The sequence below is a fragment of the Phaseolus vulgaris genome, chromosome 5 (genome assembly GCF_051622355.1).
Source record: "Phaseolus vulgaris cultivar YP4 chromosome 5, ASM5162235v1, whole genome shotgun sequence".
Taxonomy (NCBI): domain Eukaryota; kingdom Viridiplantae; phylum Streptophyta; class Magnoliopsida; order Fabales; family Fabaceae; genus Phaseolus; species Phaseolus vulgaris.
Genome location: NC_143502.1, coordinates 5185534 through 5209171, shown reverse-complemented (window position 1 = coordinate 5209171; position 23638 = coordinate 5185534). Strand labels below are relative to the sequence as shown.

Sequence of the window (23638 nt, the reverse complement as noted above, 5' to 3'; positions counted from 1 at the left end):
GTTCGATCTTGGTTATGAAACCAATTTGATTAAACATGCTAATGGACAAAACATTCATCTTCACCTCAGGAACATATCTCATACCTTACTACAACATCTCCTTGTCATCAAACATCTTTAATCTGATAGACCTTATACCTTGCATTCTACAACCTTAGTTTTTTTCGAGAAGAACCTATCCACTTTCTTTCAATTCCAAGGTCTCACTACAAGAAAAACGCGAATTACATACAGATTATTACATACGGATCAAAATCCGTATGTAAAATCAACATTACATACGGATTTTTTCCGTATGTAAATATTAGCACCATAAAATAAAATTAGCAGTGAATAAGATTTGAAGCCAGGTTCCTTCAGCAACCAAATAAAATTTAACCACTACACCAAGCAAATTCTTTAGTTTTATTATGATTTTTATTATACTTATTATTATTAATAATACTAACAACATTAATAATATTAATAATACTAACAACATTAATAATATTAATAATACTAACAACATTAATAATATTAATAATACTAACAACATTAATAATATTAATAATACTAACAACATTAATAATATTAATAATACTAACAACATTAATAATATTAATAATACTAACAACATTAATAATATTAATAATACTAACAACATTAATAATATTAATAATACTAACAACATTAATAATATTAATAATACTAACAATACTAACAATACTAACAATATTAATAATACTAACAATACTAACAATATTAATCATATTAATAATACTAACAATATTAATGATACTAACAATATTAACATATGAATCACATTTAATTTATCTATAATCTACTTGAATCTAAACATAATTTATTATATTATCTATTAGTATGAATCAAATTTAATATATGTCATACTCATAGTCATCATATTACCTATTACATTAAAATCAACTATCATATTAATTATTATTTTACGATCATATTGACTTAATTAAGTTCATTATAGGTAGTTGGTTTTACTTGTGTGTTATAGTAAAGAATATTGTCAACAAACAATATTATCTTTTAACATAAAATGATGACTTTTACATTAACTATTAATTAAATCTCTAATACAGATTACTAGTTAGCATATCATTATAGTTTAAACTATATTAATTATTCCATAAATCTATGTAAAAGGTTGTTACTAAATAACCCTTTCTACTAATATATAATATAAATCATAATGACAAAGTGATTAAATAATTTATAATTTAAAATATTTTAAAAATTATACATTATATCAATTTTAATCTATGTAAGTAAATATTTGAAAATAAGATTTTTTTTATCGACAAAGAATAAAAAAAATTAAACAAAACATTTTAAGGATATTTCAATCCTTATACAAGAATCTCCAATCAGAAAAGAAGTGTAAGATACAAGCACCTATATAGCCATCTAACAAAAACTTCACAACTACCTATAATAACCTATATTTGAAAATAAGATATCAAATAATTTTATATTAATATATATATATATAATATGAAAGTAAATTTAAATTTAACCATGAGTTTTAAAAAATTAATGATTAAATAAAGAAATATATTAATCAATATATATGTATTTATAGTATTAAAGTTATATTAATATTATATAATTTCTTCCTTTTTCTCTCTATCTATCTATATCCGGATAAAAGTAATATTACTCAAGTCAAATAAAACTACTATACACACACAATAAATATCTAAATGTATATTTATATCAAAATTAATATTAATAATATGAATATAATATTGATAATATGAATATAATATTAATATTAATAATATGAATATTAATACTAATAATATTAATAAATATTAATAATAATTTGAATATTAATACTAATAATATTAATAATAATATTAATAATATTAATAATAATGTTAATAATAATATTAATAATAATGTTAATAATAATATTAATAATAATGTTAATAATAATATTAATAATAATGTTAATAATAATATTAATAATAATGTTAATAATAATATTAATAATAATGTTAATAATAATATTAATAAATATTAATAATATGAATATAATGTTAATAATAATATTAATTATAACATTAATAAATATTAATAATATGAATAATATTAATAAATATTAATAATATTAATAATATAAATATAATTTATTATTATTATTATTATTAATTATATTAATATGTATAAATTATATTAATATGTATAAATTATATTAATATGTATAAGTATAATAAAAATGATAATATGACCAAAGGACTTGTTTGGTCTAGTGGTCAATGCTTCCCCTGGTCATTGAAGAGACTTGGGTTCGAATCCTGGATGCTACAGTTTGCTTTTAACATTTTGGGACTTGGTTTCGAGTCCTACGGATAAAAATCCGTATATAAACCTGTTTTATATACGGATTTTGACTATCTATAATAGTTGGTCTTCTCCTTCACATCAAAAAGTTTAACCGTCTGACTTTTTAACATATGATTTATTGTAAATAATTTAGATTAAAGCATTACATCATAATAAGGATCCGCACTACTAAAAGTGATGTTTAAAATAGTTGAGAATCATTCAAGTGAAGGTGGTAATGAAGAACAAAAGGAACGATGATTACTTGAATGAGGGGCCAAGACATTTTCCAAGGAGATGTTTATTGTTGCAAAATATGATAAGAACACATGTTTCAATTTTTGAATGATTTAGAAGAACAAAAGGTTTCAAGTTTTCGTTAAGGAGCTTCAGGAATATCCATAGGATAGACAGAGTTTCGGTTAAACTAATGCCTATGTCACTACAAGAAAAATTAGTTTTAGTGATAAAAGGTTAGTGATAAATATAAGATTTGTCACTATTTATATATTATTTGTGACTATTTTTTTTATTGTCACTAATATTGCTTATAATAGTGACAAAACTAAAAAAATATCACAATAAGTATATTAAAATTAGTGATAAAGATAAAATTTGTCACTATTTATCTATTATTTGTGACTACTCATTTTATTTGTCACAAATGTTATTCATAATAGTGACAAAATTAAAAAATGTCACAATAATTATTAAGAACATATCATAAATAATTACTAAAAAATATATAATATTTTTTTTATAATAAGAATATAATTAATATAAATTTATTAAATATTTATAAATTAATAATTATTTTTATCAATGATAAATTATTAATTATTTGTCTGTTAAAATATGTCTAACATTATTTTCATTTTATGATAATATAATTAACTGTGATAAATATAAAAATTATGACTACTTTTTAATTTGTCACAAAAAGTTAAAAAATAGTTGTTCTACTTTAGATTTGAACTCAAAATCCTTTAATGAAAAAAATTCATTATTTACACTATACCACTAGAATTATCACAATTTTTGTATCAAAAATATTATGTCATAAATTTATTCTTACGAAAAAATTATTAAATTTATCTTATTTTATACCTAAATGTATGATCTTCTTTTTCATAAGTCAATATTATTTTTATTTTGTGATAATGCAATTAATAGTGTTATATATAAAATTTGTTACTATTTGTATATTAGTTGTGACTATATTTTAAGTTGTCACTATTTGTATATTAGTTGTGACTATATTTTAAGTTGTCACTATTTGCATATTACTTGTGACTATATTTTAAGTTGTCACTATTTGTATATTACTTGTGACTATTTTTAAGTTGTCACTAAATTTTTATTAAAAATAAAAAATATACATCTTATAAATAATTATTTATTAATGTAAAATACCATATGATAATTTTTTTTCTTTTAATAAAAATATAATTAATAAAAAATTTATTGAATTTTTATAAATTAATTATGAATACTTAATATAAAATATCATATAATATTAATTTCATTATTATTATATCACTAGTAATTGTGAAAAAAATATTAATTTTTTATTTATTTTAAATTTGAATCCATAACTTTTATTAAAGAAACAATTTTACTTTCATTGTGTCACTCTACAATTACAATATTTATCTTTCCACGATCGGTCGGTCACGGAGACCGAGTGACTGACTCGTCTAGTACCGGCCGGTACATTAACAATTTAAGAAATTATACAACTAATGTGTGAAAGTGAAAAAGAAAACATATAATCAGAATTCATGAACTTATAGAATAAATAATTAAAAGTACATAATTCACCGGTCAACAATTTTTTTAATCTTTTTTTTTAATTTAACACTATTTTTATTTGACTGTGTTCTTCTTTTTTCTTCATACTTTATAAATGATATAGACTTGTACTATTTATTAAATTTTATCTCTTTCTAAAAATAAATATAATTATAAAATATAAATGATTAAGTACAAAGTTTGTTATTATGTATAAATGCATAAATATAGAGGATAATGAATCAATCTCTATTTGTAGGCTTTTAGTTATAACTGGTTAAAAATATTAAAAAATAAGTTTGAATCTTATAATTTAGTTAGTTATAACTAAATCAGTTATCATGTATTGTTATCCACATATGTTGAAAGAAGATATATCTTCAAATATCTCAGAGTTAAGATACGAATAAGATGTTAGTATTTAGGCTTATTATGAGAAAAATGCAATTATTCTTTTTGAAATTAGGTTTATCAATGTTGTCAATGTTCTCTTAAAAAATGCAATTATTCTCTCCTCAACATTACTCTAAAACTCATTTTTGTATGTTTGTGAATATCTAAAACTGAAGCAGTTGTTTTCGTGAGATGTCTAATCTGAATAATAATAATTTTAATGAAATTAATGATATTAAATATATGAATATTATTAATAATTTTTATATTATTAAATATATTAATATTGATAATCATACTAATAAGTATAACAATAATTATAACATGACAACAAAACTTGATAGATGTAATGGTTAAAGTTTCTTTGGTCTTTCAAGCGACTTGGCTTCGAGTCCCACCCGGTACAGTTCATTACATGGATAATACTCCATTTAGTTGGAACAATAATATTTATATTGAAAGTTCTTTTTATAGTTACTTTTTTTATAAGGAAAGAAATCGTAGTGAAAGTGAGAATTCTAGTTTTAGTTTCATAACTACTACGAATTTTGGACCAATGTACTGGCAACCTGAAAACTAACGAATTCATTATAAGAGCTATTAATTATTATAAACATGAATTCAATAAAACTACCAATAATTGATTCAAGTTTTAAAGTGTATTATTTTGGACAGGAATAACAGAATAAAACCGTCAAAATCCACAAAAAGCATCTCTCATCCCGAGCAAAGATACTAAACTCTAAACGTTGTACCTAAAAAGCCTAACGAAAATATTAAACTAGATAAAGTACATATTTGGTCTCCAATTAACACTACCAAACCAAACCCCACAAATTCTTAATCATCCATCAACACACAAAGGGAGCATTAACATTGTTGTCACTGCAATACAGACCAGGTTTCTGAGAAAAACCCTGCTTCTTAAGGATCATTCTAGCCTTCAGCACAAGATCCCGGTTTGTCACTGCCCCTTCACTCTCTTCAATTATACCCTTAATCACATTGCTGAAGGCCCCGTAAGCTGACCCAGACTTTCCAACAGGACATGCATCTGCAGAAGTTTGGTCACTCTGGCAACCACTCAGCAGAATCCCACAATCCAAAACATTGCGCTTGATTGATGCAGCATGTTCCCCTTTTCTGTTTCCCCCACGTTTTTCTACCTCATCACCATCATAATGTAGCTTCTGTTCAAAGAATTTGTGAGCAAGATCACCCACACCCCCAACTCTGTGCCCTCCACTCTCACCACTTTTTCCATGTTGGAGTTTGTTCATGACTAAATCTGAGAACTTCTTCAGTTTGGGGCTTGCATCTTCACCAAAGATGTGGAAGAGGGTATGCCTTAGTTTCCCAGTTTCTATGTCTTTACCACTCTTCTGCTGGAGTATGTCTGTGAGAGTTGAGAGAGGCAAAGATCGGTTCTTCACAGTGGTTTCTTCTTCTTCTTCTTCCTTTTGCATGTTTCGATGAAGGAAGTTTCCGAAGTGAAATGGAGAATTTGAAAAGTAGCCTTCTTGGTTGGTGCTGTCTCCTATTTGTTCCTTTGCTGCTTCAATAAGGCCACCACTGTGGCAGCAATCTGAAACGATTGTGATATTACAACCCCTTGGGACCTTGTCTACTAGTAGTCTGAAATCATCATCTGTTGCACACAAAATACAAGTTAACATGCCTTCCCAAAGAATCATTCAATAATAATACCTTTCCACCAATAATTTACTAAAATAAATGTATTTCTATTATAATTTTTATACATATTTCTATTGTAATTTTGATCTTATAGAGAAGTGCTAAATAAATCTATACTTTGACTAAAAGTACATTTTAAATAAATATTTAAATATAATCATATTACTTAGAACATATGAAACAAAAACTAAAATAAATTTAAAGACAGTTACATTTAAGTGTTATGATATATTTTATTATATATTTCAAGAAACTATAATATTTTAAAGAATCGAAATTTAGATTATTAAAACAATTAAAATTTAGGTTATTAAAAATTTGATGCAAATATAAATAAATATTATATACATTAATGATTTTAATAAATTATGTTAAATTTTTAAGTTTAATTATTATTAATAATATAAATTATAATTTAATATTATAAATAAGTACATCTAAATATGTTTAATTATAATATTTTATAATTAAATTTTAAAATGATTGTAGTGTAACTATATTTTTCAAAATAACATAAGATTTTTTTCTAAAAATATGGATTTTTCATCAACAAAAAAATTAATAACATTTTTATTTATCTTAGAATAATTATATACATATATATATATATATATATATATATATATATATATAATAAAGAAGAGAGATGACAGAGGTGAGAATTGGATATTTATATTTATATTGAGGCATATTCTTCCATAGATATTAATGATTTCCTATTAAAAAAATATTAATATATTTATTATCTGATTAGTCCGAACAATTTATTTATAATAAAATGAAAATTTATTAAAAATAGGTTAAATAACTTACTTTCGGAATAAGTAGATAATAAAAAAACACGTTATTAAATGATATTATTAAAATTTAACAAAAATTTTAAAATTGTTTTTGTCCTCATCTCCCACACTTGGGACCTTACCTCTACGCAAAAGATTTATATCGAAACATAACATAATAATAACAACATACTTTTTGTAAAAATAGTTAAATTCAGAATGTAAGAAAAAGTATATTTAAATTTATATTTTAAGGTTTCCATCAATGAATACAGTAATTTTCACTATAAATAAACCTTATTTTAAAAATAAATTTATTAAAAATACTAAATAAATTCAAAATCAATGTATTATTTCGGATCATGATATATCTACAATTTGAGATAACTTTTACACTATATTATTGAATTTTATTAACCATTTCCTAGATAAAACAAAACTCAACTATATATCATATAAAAAGTAACCAAAATTATAAACACGTAATAGTATTATGAAATTACACAATAGTAATTTTTCTACCAAACTTTCATGAAAAAAAATTACTTGTCTGTTAAAATTAATCAAGCCATAAACACATAATAATCTTCAACCATATAACAATTTGTCAATCAAAACACATGCGAAATATAATATACTAAGGAAATGTTGAAGAGTTACCCTACCAGCGATGAGATTCATATCTGTGGGAACAATGCATTCATCGTAGCCAGTGTTGTCTTGGTCGTCGGACTCCGCCGGAAGACGGGTGCCGTGGCCGCTGTAGTGGACGAAGAGGACGTCGCCAGACTTGGCCGACCGGACAAGCTTGGACAGAGCGAATCTGATGTTCTTGCCGGTGGGTTGGGTGTAGGAATGATGAGTGTCAATGAGAACAACAATGTCCTTTTCTGAGAAACCATATATGTTGATGAGGCACTTCTTCATACTCCACACATCATTGATGCACCCTCTCAATTCAGCCTTTGTTCCTGGGTAATTGCATCCTATTAGCACTGCTTTCTTACCCATCACAAACTTCAAACTATTTGCTTTGGAGGAGAGGGAAAATGAACTGGTGGTTTTGTTTCATGTTGTAATGTTTCTTATAACATCATCAACCAAAGATAATGTATTAGATTTGCACTAGTTAATTAATTAATTCATTAACTATATGGACGTATAATTAGAAAATAATCTAATTTATTTGGTTTTGGTAGTTGAATAGTTTATATATGGTAAATATTAAGAACAAAGTTTAAGCTTATCTCATCTTACAAAACTAACTTGTAAGGAATGTTCAGTTTATTTTGTCTTACAAAACTAACTTATAAGAAATGTTCTCTTTATATTTAATTAATTTGAGATCTTCAATATACTCCTTTTATACTGAAATATGAACATCTCATGTGTGGAACTAGATATTTATAGGTGGTTTGATAGTGACTAATATTATAAATCTAACAAACATAGTTAAGATATGCTTTAATATCGTATTAGGAACAATTTAACACATTTTTATAAAACTGACATATAAGGTGAGAATTGTTCCAATATTCTGAAGTGACTTATTTCTAGTCGATGTGAGATCAACAATAATAAATTATTATGTGTCTTGCGAGAATGATTCTTTCAATTGCAAGTTCATTTTGTTTTTCTATTTTAGGATAATACTTCAATTAATTATTTCTTTAATATTTTACTATAAAAGGGATTGTTATAATGGTTTTATTTTATTTTTTATTTTTTCCTTCAATGGCGTATGTATTTGTTTAATGTTTTTAATGAATACTATATATCTTCATATTACTATATTAAGTTAATCTCTATTGTTATCTGTATAATTTTTGGGGTGTTGGGGGAAAATAGAAGAAGTATAATTTTTATATTTTCATATTACCAAATAAGTTAATCCTGTTATTTGTAAAAGTGTTATAGAAAAGTCAAAACTTATTGTTTCCTAACTGTTAACATATTTAATTTTCCATTTTAAATTATTGGGCTTTGTTTGTTTGGCCCAACCTTCCTTTTCTGTTTCAGCTAGGTCTTAATCTTTCTCTTATATATACACCATGTATTTTACTCTATAATATACAAGTGAATAAAAGTTTATTTTATATTTAGTTTTCTCTATAATTGGGGTTTATCAAAACCTTTTTTCTCCATTGCGACTACGTGCGATTACGTTCATTACATTAAAACATCAGGCAAGGAATATTCATCTTCATTTAATCTTCATTTACTGTAATATGGTATCAGAGCTCTTCGAATGAAGAGCTCTGCTGCGCTTCTCTCTGATTTTTAGTTCCCTCTTTGCTGTTCTTGGTTATTGTTTTTTTTTGTTTTTTTTCTTTCTTTAAAACCTTGTAGGCGATGGCTGATGAAATCCCCACACCGGCTTCCTCTTCAAATGGAAACCCTACACCGACTTCCTCTTCAAATGGAAACCCTACACCGATGACCCTTTTGGAACAGCCGATGAACAATTTTCTATACTTACACCCAAGCGAGAATCCCGCAACCTCGTTGGTGTCACCTGTTCTTGATTCAACAAACTACCATTCGTGGAGTCGGTCCTTCATCACTGCTCTTAGTGCCAAGAACAAAGTGGAATTCATACTTGGCTCACATCCATGCCCACAAAGGGATGATCCCACTTTCTCGTCTTAGACACGCTGTAACAACATGGTTGTCTCTAGGTTAGTACACTCTGTTTCAATCCCTATTAGGCAAAGCATTGTTTGGATGGACATAGCCTTTGACATCTGGAATGATTTAAAAGTTAGATATTCACAAGGGGATTTATCTCGCATTTCTGATTTGCAATTTGAGGCTATTTCTTTAAACCAGGGGATATGTCTGTCACAGAGTATTTTACAAAATTGCGTATTATTTGGGACGAATTAGAGAATTTTAGACCTAATCCTGTGTGCACATGCCCAGTAAAATGTTCTTGTTCTGTCATTTCTATTATAAATCAAAGAAAGTGTGAGGATCGTGCTATGCAATTTTTAAGAGGATTAAATGATCAGTATAAAAATATTTGTTCTCATGTTTTGCTCATGGATCCCATTCCTGCCATATCCAAAAAAATTTCCTTGGTTGTTCAACAAGAGAGACAATTATCCATTGTTGTTCCTGCCCCTAATCTTCATAGTCTTAACAGTAGTCGCACTACTACATGCAATTTTTGTGGTAAGTACGGTCATACTGAAGCTGTTTGTTTTCGAAAGGTGGGTTTTCCTTCTGGTGATGTTAAAACCTCAAAGTTTTCTTCTACTAGAAAAATTTGCACTTTTTGTAACCGTCTTGGCCACACTGTCGACACCTGTTATAAAAAACATGGGTTTCCTCCTGGCTACAAATCCATCAATAGGACATCCCAAGCCAACAATATGTTTACTACTAACCCTTCTTTTGAGTCTTTTTCTAAAGAACAGGATGTAAAGGGGATTCAACTTACACCACAGCAGTGTCAATTCCTGACCAACATTTTGCGTCAGCAAAACCTTGAGGATCCTGCCCCTCACGCTCAAATTAATCAAGTCGGAACCTTCTCGACGGATAAAATCACCAATACCGAGCAATCTTCAACGGGTAAGTTTTTCTCTTCATTATCTGCTATAAAAGAATCTTGGCTTGTTGATTCTGGTGCCACTGATCATGTTTGCCACAATCTGAGCGCTTTTACTACTTGGACTAAAATCAAACCTGTCTTAATTAGTCTCCCAAATGGTCAAACTGTTTATGCCACATATTCTGGTTTAGTACATTTTTCGGCCAAGTTTTATTTGTCTGATGTGTTATATGTGCCTCATTTTCAATTAAACTTAATATCTGTTTCTAAACTCACACACCAACTTAAATGCACTTTAACTTTCACTTTAACTCACTGCATTATACAAGACAATCTCACCCAAGAGAGGATTGGTACAGTTGAAGCCACTGGTGGCTTGTACCCTGTCACTACCTTGCCTGCTTCTAATCGCTCTAAACCACATAATTTTGCTCCTCTTATTAATTGTAATATCACGGACAAAACATTGTGGCACTATAGACTGGGGCACCCTTCACATGAAAGATTACATGTCTTACGCAAACAATACCCTTTTATTACTATTGATACTCATCATGTATGTGACACTTGTAGTCGTGCAAAACAGAAGAAACTTCCTTTCACTTTAAGTACTACTGCTACCTCTGCTATTTTTGATCTTGTACACTTTGATATTTGGGGACCCTGTTCCATAACTTCTATGCAACGTTTTCGTTATTTCTTAACTATTGTTGATGATTACTCGCGCTATACTTGGGTTATTTTGTTGCATAATAAATCTGAAGTGCGTCCGCACATCATTAACTTCACTCTTTTTGTTCAAAATCATTTTCAAATTAATATCAAAACGATTCGTACTGACAATGGTGTTGAGTTTGCTATGTCAAGTTTTTATGCTTCAAAGGGAATTATACATCAAACATCTTGTGTTGAAACACCACAACAAAATGGCATTGTGGAACGTAAACATCAACACATACTAAATGTAACCAGAGCCTTACTTTTTCAAGCAAATCTTCCTCCTATCTTTTGGGAATTTGCTGTAAATCATGTTGTTTTCTTGATAAATTCTATTCCTACTCCATTACTTAATAACATCACTCCTCATGAACAATTGTTTGGAAAACCGTATGACATTTCTTTTTTAAAAGTGTTTGGTTGCCTATGCTATGCTAGTACCATTACTGCACATAGGAAGAAATTAGATGATAGATCTATCAAATGTATTTTTCTTGGTTTCCCGCAAAATACAAAAGGTTATATTGTCTTAAATTTAAAGTTTCATCGCGTAGAGATATCAAGACATGTAATCTTTCATGAAACCCATTTTCCATATAAATTGGATAGTGGCTTGCCTAGGACCAATTGAACTACAATCCCAGGGAATGGGGTGTACTGTATAAATATTTTTACGGACCGTTTCTGTCAAACCTTTTCTTTTTCTATTTCGGATTTGAACCATTTTGTTGTAAATGAAAAAAGCGTATTTTTGTATATATTGATATGTATATTGATATCGACTTTAGTGAGATCGACACAAATGACTCCCAACACTTTATCTCTCCCTATTTCTAATGCATATAATTCTGCTCTTGATTTTTTTTCTGATACTGCACCTCCTGCCGAGCCGTGTGCCTCTACTCCTGCACCTTCTGCCGAGCCGTGTGCCTCTACTCCTGCACCCAATACTGCCCCTCCACCAACCTTATTATCCTCTGATCTTCCGGCAAATAATGTCTCTGCTCCTGCATCCAACACTGCACCTCCACCAGCATCATCACCTCCTGCACCTCCAGGAAGCACCTCACCCCAATTTCCAAGAAGATCAACTCGTCCTCACCGACAACCTGCCTATCTTGCCGATTTCCACACAGCAACCAACACTGTAAGTAGTAGATATCCTATTCATAATTACTTGTCTTACAATTCCATATCTTCTAATTTTAGAAATATTATTTCCTCTATCAATTCTCATCCTGAACCTCGCACCTATACCGAAGCCTCCAAACATGCTTCTTGGCAATCTGCCATGCAAGCTGAGCTTCAAGCTCTTGTTGCTAACAATACTTGGCAACTTACCCCTCTCCCTCCAGGAAAGAAACTATTGGTTGTAAATGGGTATATAAAATTAAATATCATTCTGATGGCACTGTTGAGCGCCACAAAGCTAGAGTTGTTGCCAAAGGGTTCACCCAACTTGAAGGACTTGATTTCTTAGACACTTTTGCACCTGTTGCTAAATTCACTACCGTCCGCCTTCTCCTTGTTGTTGCCACTACCAAAAATTGGGTTTTAAAACAACTTGATGTCAATAATGCCTTTCTTCACGGTGATCTCCATGAAGAGGTATACATGACCCCCCCACCTGGTCTCTCTCTTCCTTCTCCCCAGCATGTCTGCAAGCTTCAACGGTCTTTGTATGGTCTTCGTCAAGCTGGTCGTCAATGGTACGCAAAACTTTCTACTTTTCTTTTATCAAATAATTACTCTATCTCTGTTGCTGACCACTCTTTTTTTCTTAAATATAATAATGATAAACTCACTGTTATTCTTGTTTATGTTGATGACTTGGTCTTAACTGGTGATGACACAGAGGAAATCAATACAATTACTGCATCCCTTCACCATCACTTCAAGATAAAAAATTTAGGTAATCTCACATACTTTTTGGGATTGGAAATTGCTTGCAATAGTACTGGTCTTCATTTAAGTCAACGCAAGTATACTTTTGATCTCCTTCAAGAAACTGGCATGCTTGACTCTGCACCTGTGGCCACTCCTATGACTCACACCTCCCGTCTCTCTCCCGACCAAGGCTCACCTCTCGATGCTGATGCCACTTCCCAATACAAAAGACTCCTTGGACGTCTCATTTACTTAACCAACACGCGACCAGACATCGCCTTCACTGTCCACAATTTAAGCCTATTCATATCTGCACCCACAACTCATCATCAGCAAGCTGTCTCCCGTCTTTTGCGTTACCTCAAGGGCACCCCTGGTGAAGGACTATATTTTTCTCACACTAGTTCACCTCACCTTTGTGGTTTTAGTGACTCTGACTGGGCAACATGCCCTACCACACGCAAATCTGTCACTGGATATTCCATCTACTTAGGCGACTCCCTAATATCATGGAAATCAAAAAAGCAGCCAACTATCTCCCGCAGCTCCTCTGAAGCCGAGTATAGAGCATTTGCCACCACCACATGTGAGCTACAATGGTTGTCTTACCTCCTTCAGGATTTACATCTTCCTCTCTCCCAGCCTGCAAACCTATATTGTGACAACAAATCTGCCCTTCAAATAGCTTCCAATCAAGTTTTTCATGAACGAACCAAGCACATCGAAATTGATTGTCACCTAGTTCGTGAAAAACTTAACTCTGGTCTCCTCAAATTGCTGCCCATTACTTCTGCAATGCAAGTTGCTGACATATTCACCAAGCCCCTTGCTTCCGCACAGTTCTCTACTCTCAAATCCAAGCTGGGCCTGACAAATATCTACTCCCCAGCTTGAGGGGTGTTAACATATTTAATTTTCCATTTTAAATTATTGGGCTTTGTTTGTGTGGCCAAACCTTCCTTTTCTGTTTCAGCTAGGTCTTAATCTTTCTCTTATATATACACCATGTATTTTACTCTATAATATACAAGTGAATAAAAGTTTATTTTATATTTAGTTTTCTCTACAATTAGAGTTTATCAAAACCTTTTTTCTCCATTGCGACTACGTGCGATTACGTTCGTTACATTAAAGCATCACATCAGGCAAGGAATATTCATCTTCATTTAATCTTCATTTACTGTAATACTAACCGTTTTTTTTAAAGTTTCTTCAAAAATATGTTTTATTCTTTAGATTAAATAATTTATTTATTTGGTTATGTATATTTAGATAATTGCAATTATGTTCTTTATTGATTGAGAACATCAATGATTACATGACTAACAATTTTTCATTTTGAACATATACATAAGATATGTTTCGTTTGTAGTTGCCTTATATGTAGGTCCAAAGTGGAAGATCCTTAAATCACATAAACTAATGGTTAACGTTATGTATATACAAGAACCATTTTCATAATTATTTTAAAGTATAGGAACCAAATAGATAACTTGTTTAGAATAAGTATTGTAGTGTCATCTAATCAATCTCAAATTGACTCATCAATATTACAGATCAATATTACACATTACTGATAAGATGGACACTAATTTCAAAGGTAAGATACTGATGGCAGAGGTTTCAGTTTAGGATCGACCACTAGAGTTATCGCAAGAAGAAGATTGACACTAGCGCAGAAATGCTAATCAAATGCAGCTATTTTACATTTATAAATGCGACTATAGAGCCGCATTTGATCAGCACGCAGTTGTAAATCAGATAAATACAAATGCGGCTATAGAGCCGCATTTGTAAATGCGATTTACGAATGCGCTTATTTGAAATAGCCGCATTTGTATATTCTTCTGAATGAGTTGGGGTTTTAGGGGCACGTTGTTGGTGAAGAGTGGAAGGGGAGAAGAGGAAACACGGCAGCGGCGGCGGAGCGGCGGAAGCAATGGAACAATACACCTTCAAAATGCAGAGTGAAACCCATTAAAAACGAAAGCAATATAGAAAGCAAAAGCCATTGGAGTTCAATGCAGTTGTTAGGGGCAATGGAAACAAGAGAATTAGGGGCAATGCATTTACGTACCTTCGAAAATGCAGAACTTCGCAACCAGAGAAAACGAAGAACAGATATGAGCACAAACAGAGAATGAATGAAACTGTTGAGCGCGTAAAATTTTTAGGATAAAAACCATTTACAAATGCGGCTAAACGTAAAAATCGCATTTGTAAATCAAGCTTTTTGATTTACAAATGCGGCTATTTGAATAACCGCATTTGTAAATCAAGCGCTTCGATTTACAAATGCGGCTATTACTTTTAGCCACATTTGTAAATGGAAGCTCTTGATTTACAAATGTGATTATTTAAATAACCGCATTTGTAAATCAAAATAATTTCAAAAATGTCACCGCGTTTTTTACGAATGCGTTTAAGCGCTGAACCGCATTAAATAAGAAGCGCTCTTTTCTTATTTTTGTACTAGTGTGAGACTCTGTTGTTGATGGCAAAACACTCTCTTATATATGTTTAAAAGTTCCATAACCTAATGTAAGTTCTAAATTTAAGTTGATTCCAATATTATTCTATTATTTTAAAATTTTCACTTAACTCCCACTTTTAAAAAAAACATATAAATTTAGTCTCTTTTATCAAATTAATAAAAGAATATTTGAAAGGTAAAGACATTGTTTTGGGGACAAATCGACAACACGCATCTTCACTTTGTGAATGATGTTAACATAAATTAGACAAAACATTCTAAATTGTTACATTTTTAAAACAAGTTGAAACGAATTAATAATGAAACAATATTAAATATAACTTAAAAATACTGAGAAAAATTAGATTATTAAGCCTTTATATAAAAACTGTTTTTTTTTGTCTTAAAAGGTATAACAATGATAAATTCATATGAACATTTTAGAAATTAGACAACGTTTTCCAAGTTCATTAAACTATTTAAATATAATCTAATTGGTGTGTTTTTAGTTAAGTAATTCACCAACAGCTTGTAAAATAGTAATTATAATTGTATTTTATTATAAATTTATCAATACGTAATTTCTCATACAACATAGCAGCAGAGACATGTACTTGTGGCAAAGGCAGTAGAACCCTCTAGCTATATTGTCATTTATTGACATTCCAAATGTAAAATTGGAACAATGAAACAAAACCACATATTAAGTAGGACACCAGTTATACAGTATTGACATGATTACAATTAACCCTTATTTCACCTTCATTAGGTCTAGTCAAAACTTGAACATTCCCTAGTTTCACCATTGACACTGAAAACTGGCTGGTGAAAAGGAAAGGTTGTGTTGCAAATGCTTCAACAAAAGGAGCTGTCCTTGCATCAGAAAAGAGGGACTGATCTGTTGACAACAACCCCACCTTCCTCTTAAGGTTTGAATAATAGGTTGTGTCAAAAGTCCTAGGGGTTATAACATCAAGGTGCACCAAATCTAACTCCGTTTTACACCTCTTCCTCAACAATTTCAAGAAATACACATTGAGTGAGGGGTCAGGCTTTCGAGTCCCATTAAAATTATAGATCCTGTTCATAACAGAAGAGCAAGTGCTCCTCCCAATTGTGTGTGAACCTGAGAGTGTGACCAAGTCAAAAATGTCCAACCCTTTTTCTTTGAAGAATGCAATAAGAGCTGTGATGTTTTCATGGCCATGGGGAACCATATTGGCTTCTGTGGCTAAGGAAATCTTCCCATCTTTGCGGCCAAATGGGACTTCCCAGAATGGTCCTCCAACCAAAAGAGTGGCATCTCTTGCAGCAGCAGTGAGAATATCAGCACAAGAGACTGTTTTTGGACACTTCCTCTCCAACTCACCCTTGATATCATCAATCAATTGGAAACCTCTAAGGGTTTTGCTCTCCAAAGCACTCCTCTCACTCCCTAGATGGTTCAGCAAAACTGATCCATCACATCCCTAATTCAATTTCATCAATTGATGCGCATCATCAAACAAACAAAATCATGTCACATTCAATTTAAATCAACACTTCTAATCACAGTATTAAAATATTAAACCATAATCTGTGAGTCAAAACAGTAGGATTTTATTACAATCTGAAACTAAATGTTTTTTAAGCTATCACCTATTTACATGTCTATAACTAATAATGTTTTATATGTGTGACTAATATCACTTAATGTAATTCATTTGATTCTGCATAATAAAAATAATTATTTTACTGAAGTGAAATAATGACTGCAATGTGTAGAAATGTGGAGGGAAAAAGTGACTGTGGAGAAATAAAAGTGCAAGTGGTAGCATAGTATCATGGTCCAGTTATTTATTGTATGTGTCTCAAGTAAGCTTTGATTATCATCATTCAGACAATGATGGGACCAAGATCTTCACGTGTTCCAGTTTTCAAACCAGAAGTAAGTTCTAGTCCCAACCCACATCACAGTTATTACCAACATCTTACAAAAATGTCTTCCTTAATTCTTTATTGGGAGTTATAAATGAATTTAATTAGATGGCAGAGATGGTGTACTGTTTTTAATACTAATGAATGAATCCCATATTTAATTCCTTTAAAGTATTTAAAAATCCAACTAAAAAGCATTTAAAAAGACTTTTAACAGGTTTGCAGTGAAAAAAAATAAATTTTTTCTAAAGTTTCCATCAATCAAACTTAAACTCTAAACGTGTTACCTGTATTGCAATCTTCTTTTAAACTAAATTTTAAGAGAAAATTGCAATGTACTAATTGCTTGTTACAATTATTTTAGAAGTTGGATTATCATTTGCTGCTTTTTTTATCATTATTTTAAAGATGTTTGACTACAAAGTCAATATGATCCAAATTAAATATGAATATTTGCCACCAAATAAACACAGAAACCTTTTCTTTTTCAATGGACCCTCTCTACTATGTATCAAATGGCACCTATAGAGTTAAAGTGATGCATAAACAAAGATGCACTTGGCCAGTTGAAGTGTACCCTATTTCAAGAAAGAAAAATTTAACATTGGAAACACAAGAGGGCAAATTTAAAGAGATGTTGGGTTATGTGATGAATTACTCTAACGGCACAGTCATGGAAGTGAAGGCGTATGATGGCAGGGGCCAAAGTGGGGTCCTTCTTAACCCAAGCAGCAACCTTCTGTGAGATGATGCCTTCAGCATGAGGACATGTTGTGTGATAGTGATCAATGGAGAGAAAGGCCTCTGGGGGTAAGGACTTGGATGATTTATTGGGTACAGTTGCTTGAGGAGAGATACCATAAATGGTGCTCAACTTGAAAGGGACCAAGAGAAGGAAAAGTGTGAGGTAGTGGAGCCTCATGTTTCATAAGTTTGCAATGCCAGATTGGGTTGGTTATGTATGTTGGATGCATTAATGTGAGAGAGTGGTGCAAGTATTTAAGGAAGGGGTTGATGATGAAAACGTGGTTGGCACTTTCTTGGTTTTAAGGTTGATGTGGCAACGTGTTGGTTGATATGGCCTTTGGTGGTGTTGCTTGTTGTCTTTAGCTAGCAGGTGCTTTACTTGGTGCAGAACTAAGAAGACATTGAGGTTGTGTGACAACCTGGCTTCAGTTTTGCCATGTTAAAGTCAACCACATTACATGTTAAATTTAATTCAGAATTTCCACATTTTGTATTTATTTTTATTTTTCTTCAACCAGGTCTCGTGTATTATCACAATCAATAGTATTATAAAATTGTTCATCCATTCTCAAGTGTTCTTTGGAAAATGCATTAGAGTTATATTCTCTTACTTTATTTTTTATTGTAAATAAGATTATAAACATCTTTAACATTTTCGTAGTGACAAGAAAAAGATATCTTTAGAATCCTTCTTTTTCATTTTACTATAAAATATAGCAAAATCCCAATATTCTACTCTTTAAATTAGGTGAGTCTTTGTTTTTTAGGTTTCAGTTTCTTCTATCCTCTTAGTCAATAGTTTTGTGATTTATGGTTTTCATCATTGTCATTGAATGACATGACTCAAACCCTTTACTTAGTTGTGTTTTTGAAGTTTTGAGAATTTGTAACTTTTGAGGGAAATGTGATTTTTAGTAGAGATGAAGACTCAAATTATTTTGAAGAAGTCAAAGCAGGAATCAGGAAGTATAGCTGAAGGGTTAGAGACAAAGAACACGTGGATTTTTTTTTCTGAAGGAAATGTCTTATAGATGTGAAAAGTATATGGACGATGCACCACAATAATAATCTAATTGTTGTTAGTAGGTCTAAAAGGCGAAAACATCAACTTTAGATATATGGGTTTGATGGTACACTTTTCAATGTTCTAGGTGCAACAGAGGTGGATAAATATGAATCATCTTCATTTTATGAGATAGTGGCTTATGTTGAGGTGCAAGTGGATTTTGGTCATGCAATAAAAGATGAAATATATAAAAAAAAAAAAAATCACATGTGGGAGCTAGTAAGATCGCCTCGGGCAAGATTATTGTTGGGTGTAAATGGATCTTTCAAAATAAGATCATTGTGGTGTTAGATGGTTTTGCATCTAGGACTAACGGTAGAAGGTCTAGTGCAGATTATATGTCAGCATTTGTTGGTAGACTGAGTTGTAATGCGTTTACGTCGAGAAGAACGTCTAATGGTAAGTTGTCTAATGAAGCTTCTATATTAGAAATGTGTCAAACAATAGAGCATATGAAGACATGCCTACAACAAAATGCATTAGATTCAAGGCTTGTCTTTTACGTAAGGACTACGCAGGGGTCTTGACCACAATGAGGTTTTTTCTACAGTGGTGAATCACACTTCTATTAGTAGATTAGTGAGTTTGTTTATTTGTTATAGTATGCAGACAACATTCTAATAGCATCAAGACAAGGGTAAGGTCAGATGCGTGCGGATTTTTCCGTAGATAACTTTTGGCGTCATGGAGCGGGAAGGCTAAATCCGTATGTAACCACTACATCAAGCAAATGCTTTAGTATGATTATGATTTTTATTATACTTATTATTATTAACAATATTAATCTATACCTATATATAAAGAGGATTCCCCTCTTAACTGTTTTAGAAAAGCCTCTGATACCAATTGTTGGGTCTATTAGTGTCTAAGTTCAAGAGGGGAGGGGTGAATTGAGCTTATAAAATTTTCGCAAGAACACACAATTTTTCAGTATTCCAGAGGCAAAAAGAACAGATTGTTTTTACATGAAACAGATTGATTCTTCAGAGCAGTCTTGGCACAATTTGAATTTTGTTCAATGTAAAATTGTGTTCAACAAGAAATATAACAGAACCAGATCAGCTTAATATTGTGAGGATGAAGGATACAGTTATGCTTAGAAATCAATCAAAAGCTACACAACACAAGATTTCAAGAAGTATGATCCTTTCTCAGGTTTTAATGAATGATCAGTTTGTTCACAATTCACTTAAGCCATTATATGCAACAACCTTGTTTATGATCAGAAAACTTCAACAAATCAGGAAGAACAGTTTTCACTTAACCCAGAATTAACAGATTCAATTTAAAAAGAACAGATTTAGTTCTTGACAGAATTAAGCAAAAAACCAGAAAAGAGTGCGGGGATGAGAATACAAGATACACACGTTTTTATACTGGTTCACTCATACAGAGCTACATCCAGTCTCACCTTACCCCAAGGTGGAATTCACTAAAAACAGTACCAATCACTTACAAAACCAGCAGTTCTTGAACACTACAAGAACAACACACACAATGCTGAAAAACCCTATTTCAGCACACCTTGCACTCCAAGAAACCCTATCAAGGAGTGACTAACACTTACACCTTTACAACACAGAATAAAGGAAAGATTACACCTGAAAAGAAGATGCAAGAACTCAAAACCAGTAGTTCAATTTGCTGCAGAACTGCACCAGCTCCTTCACCAAGATTCAAGGTTTCCTAGAACAAGCACACTTGAAAATCTCTTTGGAAAACCTTTCAAAAACTCTTTCAATCCTTCTTCTCACATGGAAATTATTTGATCTCTGTCAAAAGCGTAATTCCTCAGCAGTTGTTCATGTGAGAGAGACATTGTTTATATAGAAAACAGTTTCTAACTTCTTTTCAAAAAACAGTTGAAAAGCAGTTAAGAAAACAACAGATTCAATTTTGAACTTAACAGATTTATTTTGTAAAAACTGCCAACTCAGCTTAACAGAAATAACTGTCTGAGTGGTACCTTTGGAGCCCTAACTAACTTGTGAAAAACCTTTCAACTCACCAAGGAATAAACTTGTTCTTTCTCAGTGAAACAGATTAAAGTATAACGCACAGGCCAACTCAGCTTAAATGAAATAACGAACTGAGCTTTCCCTTGGTGCCTTAACAGAAATTTAGAAAAGCCTTTTAACAGAGAAGAAATAAACAGATTCTTTCTCCATAAAACAGATTTATTTGTGTACTGTTTTAAAACTGTTAAAACCATTTTAAAAAGCTTTTAAAAAACTACTTAACGAAAGCCTTTTTAACAGAGAAGAAATAAACAGATTCTTTCTCCATAAAACAGATTTATTTGTGTACTGTTTTAAAACTGTTAAAAACATTTCAAAAGGCTTTTCAAAAACCATTTAACCACATCATGTGCTTGATCTAGACTTGGTTAGGCATCTAGGATAGGTTACACAGCAAAAGGCAATCATACACACTTACAAGCCTAATTACAAATGAATCTAAAAACCTATTACAATCTTCAAAGCACTCAAGCCATTTTCTTCATCAAACACACATCAAGCCTTGGTAGGGAAGAAGCTTCCTCCAGCTTCAACAATCTCCCCCTGTTTGATGGAGACAAATTCCCTTTGCTTTGCACAGCTTTAAAGAAGGATCATGACCAAATATGTACAGAACTGTATACAAAGAAAACACGTGTTAAAGCAGAACAACAAATTTAGAAATGATATACCTGCAGATTTAATATCTGAATCATATCAGCAGCCACTGTGAATATCATCTGCAGAACCTGTACCAGGCTATTCTTAGGCTGTTCTCTAGGCTATTCTTCTCCCCCTTTGGATTCATCAAACAGAATGGGAGCACAAAATACCACAGAAACAATAATAGCCATACATAATAGTTCAAATAAAACCAATAAACCATAGATGGTTCATTACAAATCACAAAACAACTAAAAACCAGTGCAGGAACGAAACAGTACAGATTAATTCCAAATTGCTCAACAACATATAAAAGATAAAGACTTAGAAATAGGATCACTTGTTGTTGTAATAAAGCTCAGCTAGCTGCACTTGAATTCCTTCAAGTTAATCATCCAAGTGTTGAAACCTGGCATAAGTCATCTCATAATGTGCCTTCTGCTCATCTGTGAGTGTGTCCAGCCTGCTTAGCACCTGTCTTTCAAACATAGACAGAGGTTCACCTCTGTACTCAGGTGCCTCATATGCAACCATTGCATTTTGGCTTGTAGCAGCGATATCCTCATGTCCAGCAGAGTGTACTGGTGATGCATCCATGTTCTGCACTCCATCAGCATTTTCTTCTTCATTTTCTGGATCAGCAGCTTCATTTTCAGCTCTGTTTGCAGCATTCCTTCTGAATATCCAGCTATCATCTTCCTTTTGAAATTCCATCTTAAGGAGAGTGGAGTTGTCTATCTCACTTGCTGCCTTAATTGTGTCATTTCTTTCATTTGTAGTGTCAACTTCAAAGTAATCAATTAGCTTTGACACAAAAATTGCATATGGAAAGCGATAGTCTGGTAACCTTGTGGATTTGAGCATATGCTCCACCATAGTACTTACCCAATTTACCTTGAGTTGATTCATGATGCAGTATAGAAAAATCAAGTCCTCTTCATGGAGAGTTGCATGATTACTTCCTCTTGGAGTAAGCTGCCAAGCAATGATGTAGGCAAGGAGTCTTGGAATGATTGTGAGATTTCCAGCATGAAATCTAGCCACTAGTTCAGCAGGATTCCTCACACAACTTCTGTAAAACTGCATCTTGTTGAATCCCTGGATTCCAGCAGTATTCCCTTTGCTTACCTTCATTCCAGAATATTTGATTCCTCCCACATTGCTCCATATTTCCCTTGTAATCTTCAGCTTCACACCTTTCACATGGGAGACCAGATTTTTGCCATCTTGAACCAAGTTGCTGTAGAAAACTTTCACCAAATCTGGATATACATTTCCAGTCATCTCTAGAAAGTTCTTCAGCTTTTGATGCTTGAGCAAGGTTTTTGCTTCAGTCAGATTTTCTTCTCTCAGCCAGGAAAATTCCAGCACTTTGGGTGCATTGACTTGCTTCCTGCTTGTCTCATGAATGTATCTTGTCATTGCTTCAGAATCTCCAGCAAACCATTTCTCCAGAATGCCTTGGTTGCTGCTGGATTGCTCCTTGGATTTCTTCCTTCTGTGTGATGAGGATGCCATGCTCAATCTGTTTTTCCCTGCACCAGTTTATTAACATACAATTCTAGAAGAAAAAAACAGCACAAATCATCACTCAGAACAGAAACGAAACCTGTGGTGAAG

General features: G+C 31.5%; 2 protein-coding genes across 2 annotated transcripts; both read right to left on the bottom strand.

Moving 5' to 3' along the window:
- Positions 1-5191: 5191 nt before the first annotated feature.
- Positions 5192-8044, bottom strand: LOC137836225 (metacaspase-6). The gene is made up of 2 exons (XM_068645067.2): positions 7661-8044; positions 5192-6169 (listed from the first exon to the last, which is right to left on the bottom strand). The coding sequence occupies exons 1-2, from the start codon at positions 8004-8006 to the stop codon at positions 5373-5375; spliced, it is 1143 nt and encodes a 380-aa protein (XP_068501168.2). The 5' UTR covers positions 8007-8044; the 3' UTR covers positions 5192-5372.
- Positions 8045-16242: 8198 nt separating this feature from the next.
- Positions 16243-18517, bottom strand: LOC137834959 (peroxidase 7). The gene is made up of 2 exons (XM_068643229.2): positions 18204-18517; positions 16243-17097 (listed from the first exon to the last, which is right to left on the bottom strand). The coding sequence occupies exons 1-2, from the start codon at positions 18465-18467 to the stop codon at positions 16348-16350; spliced, it is 1014 nt and encodes a 337-aa protein (XP_068499330.2). The 5' UTR covers positions 18468-18517; the 3' UTR covers positions 16243-16347.
- Positions 18518-23638: the final 5121 nt, after the last annotated feature.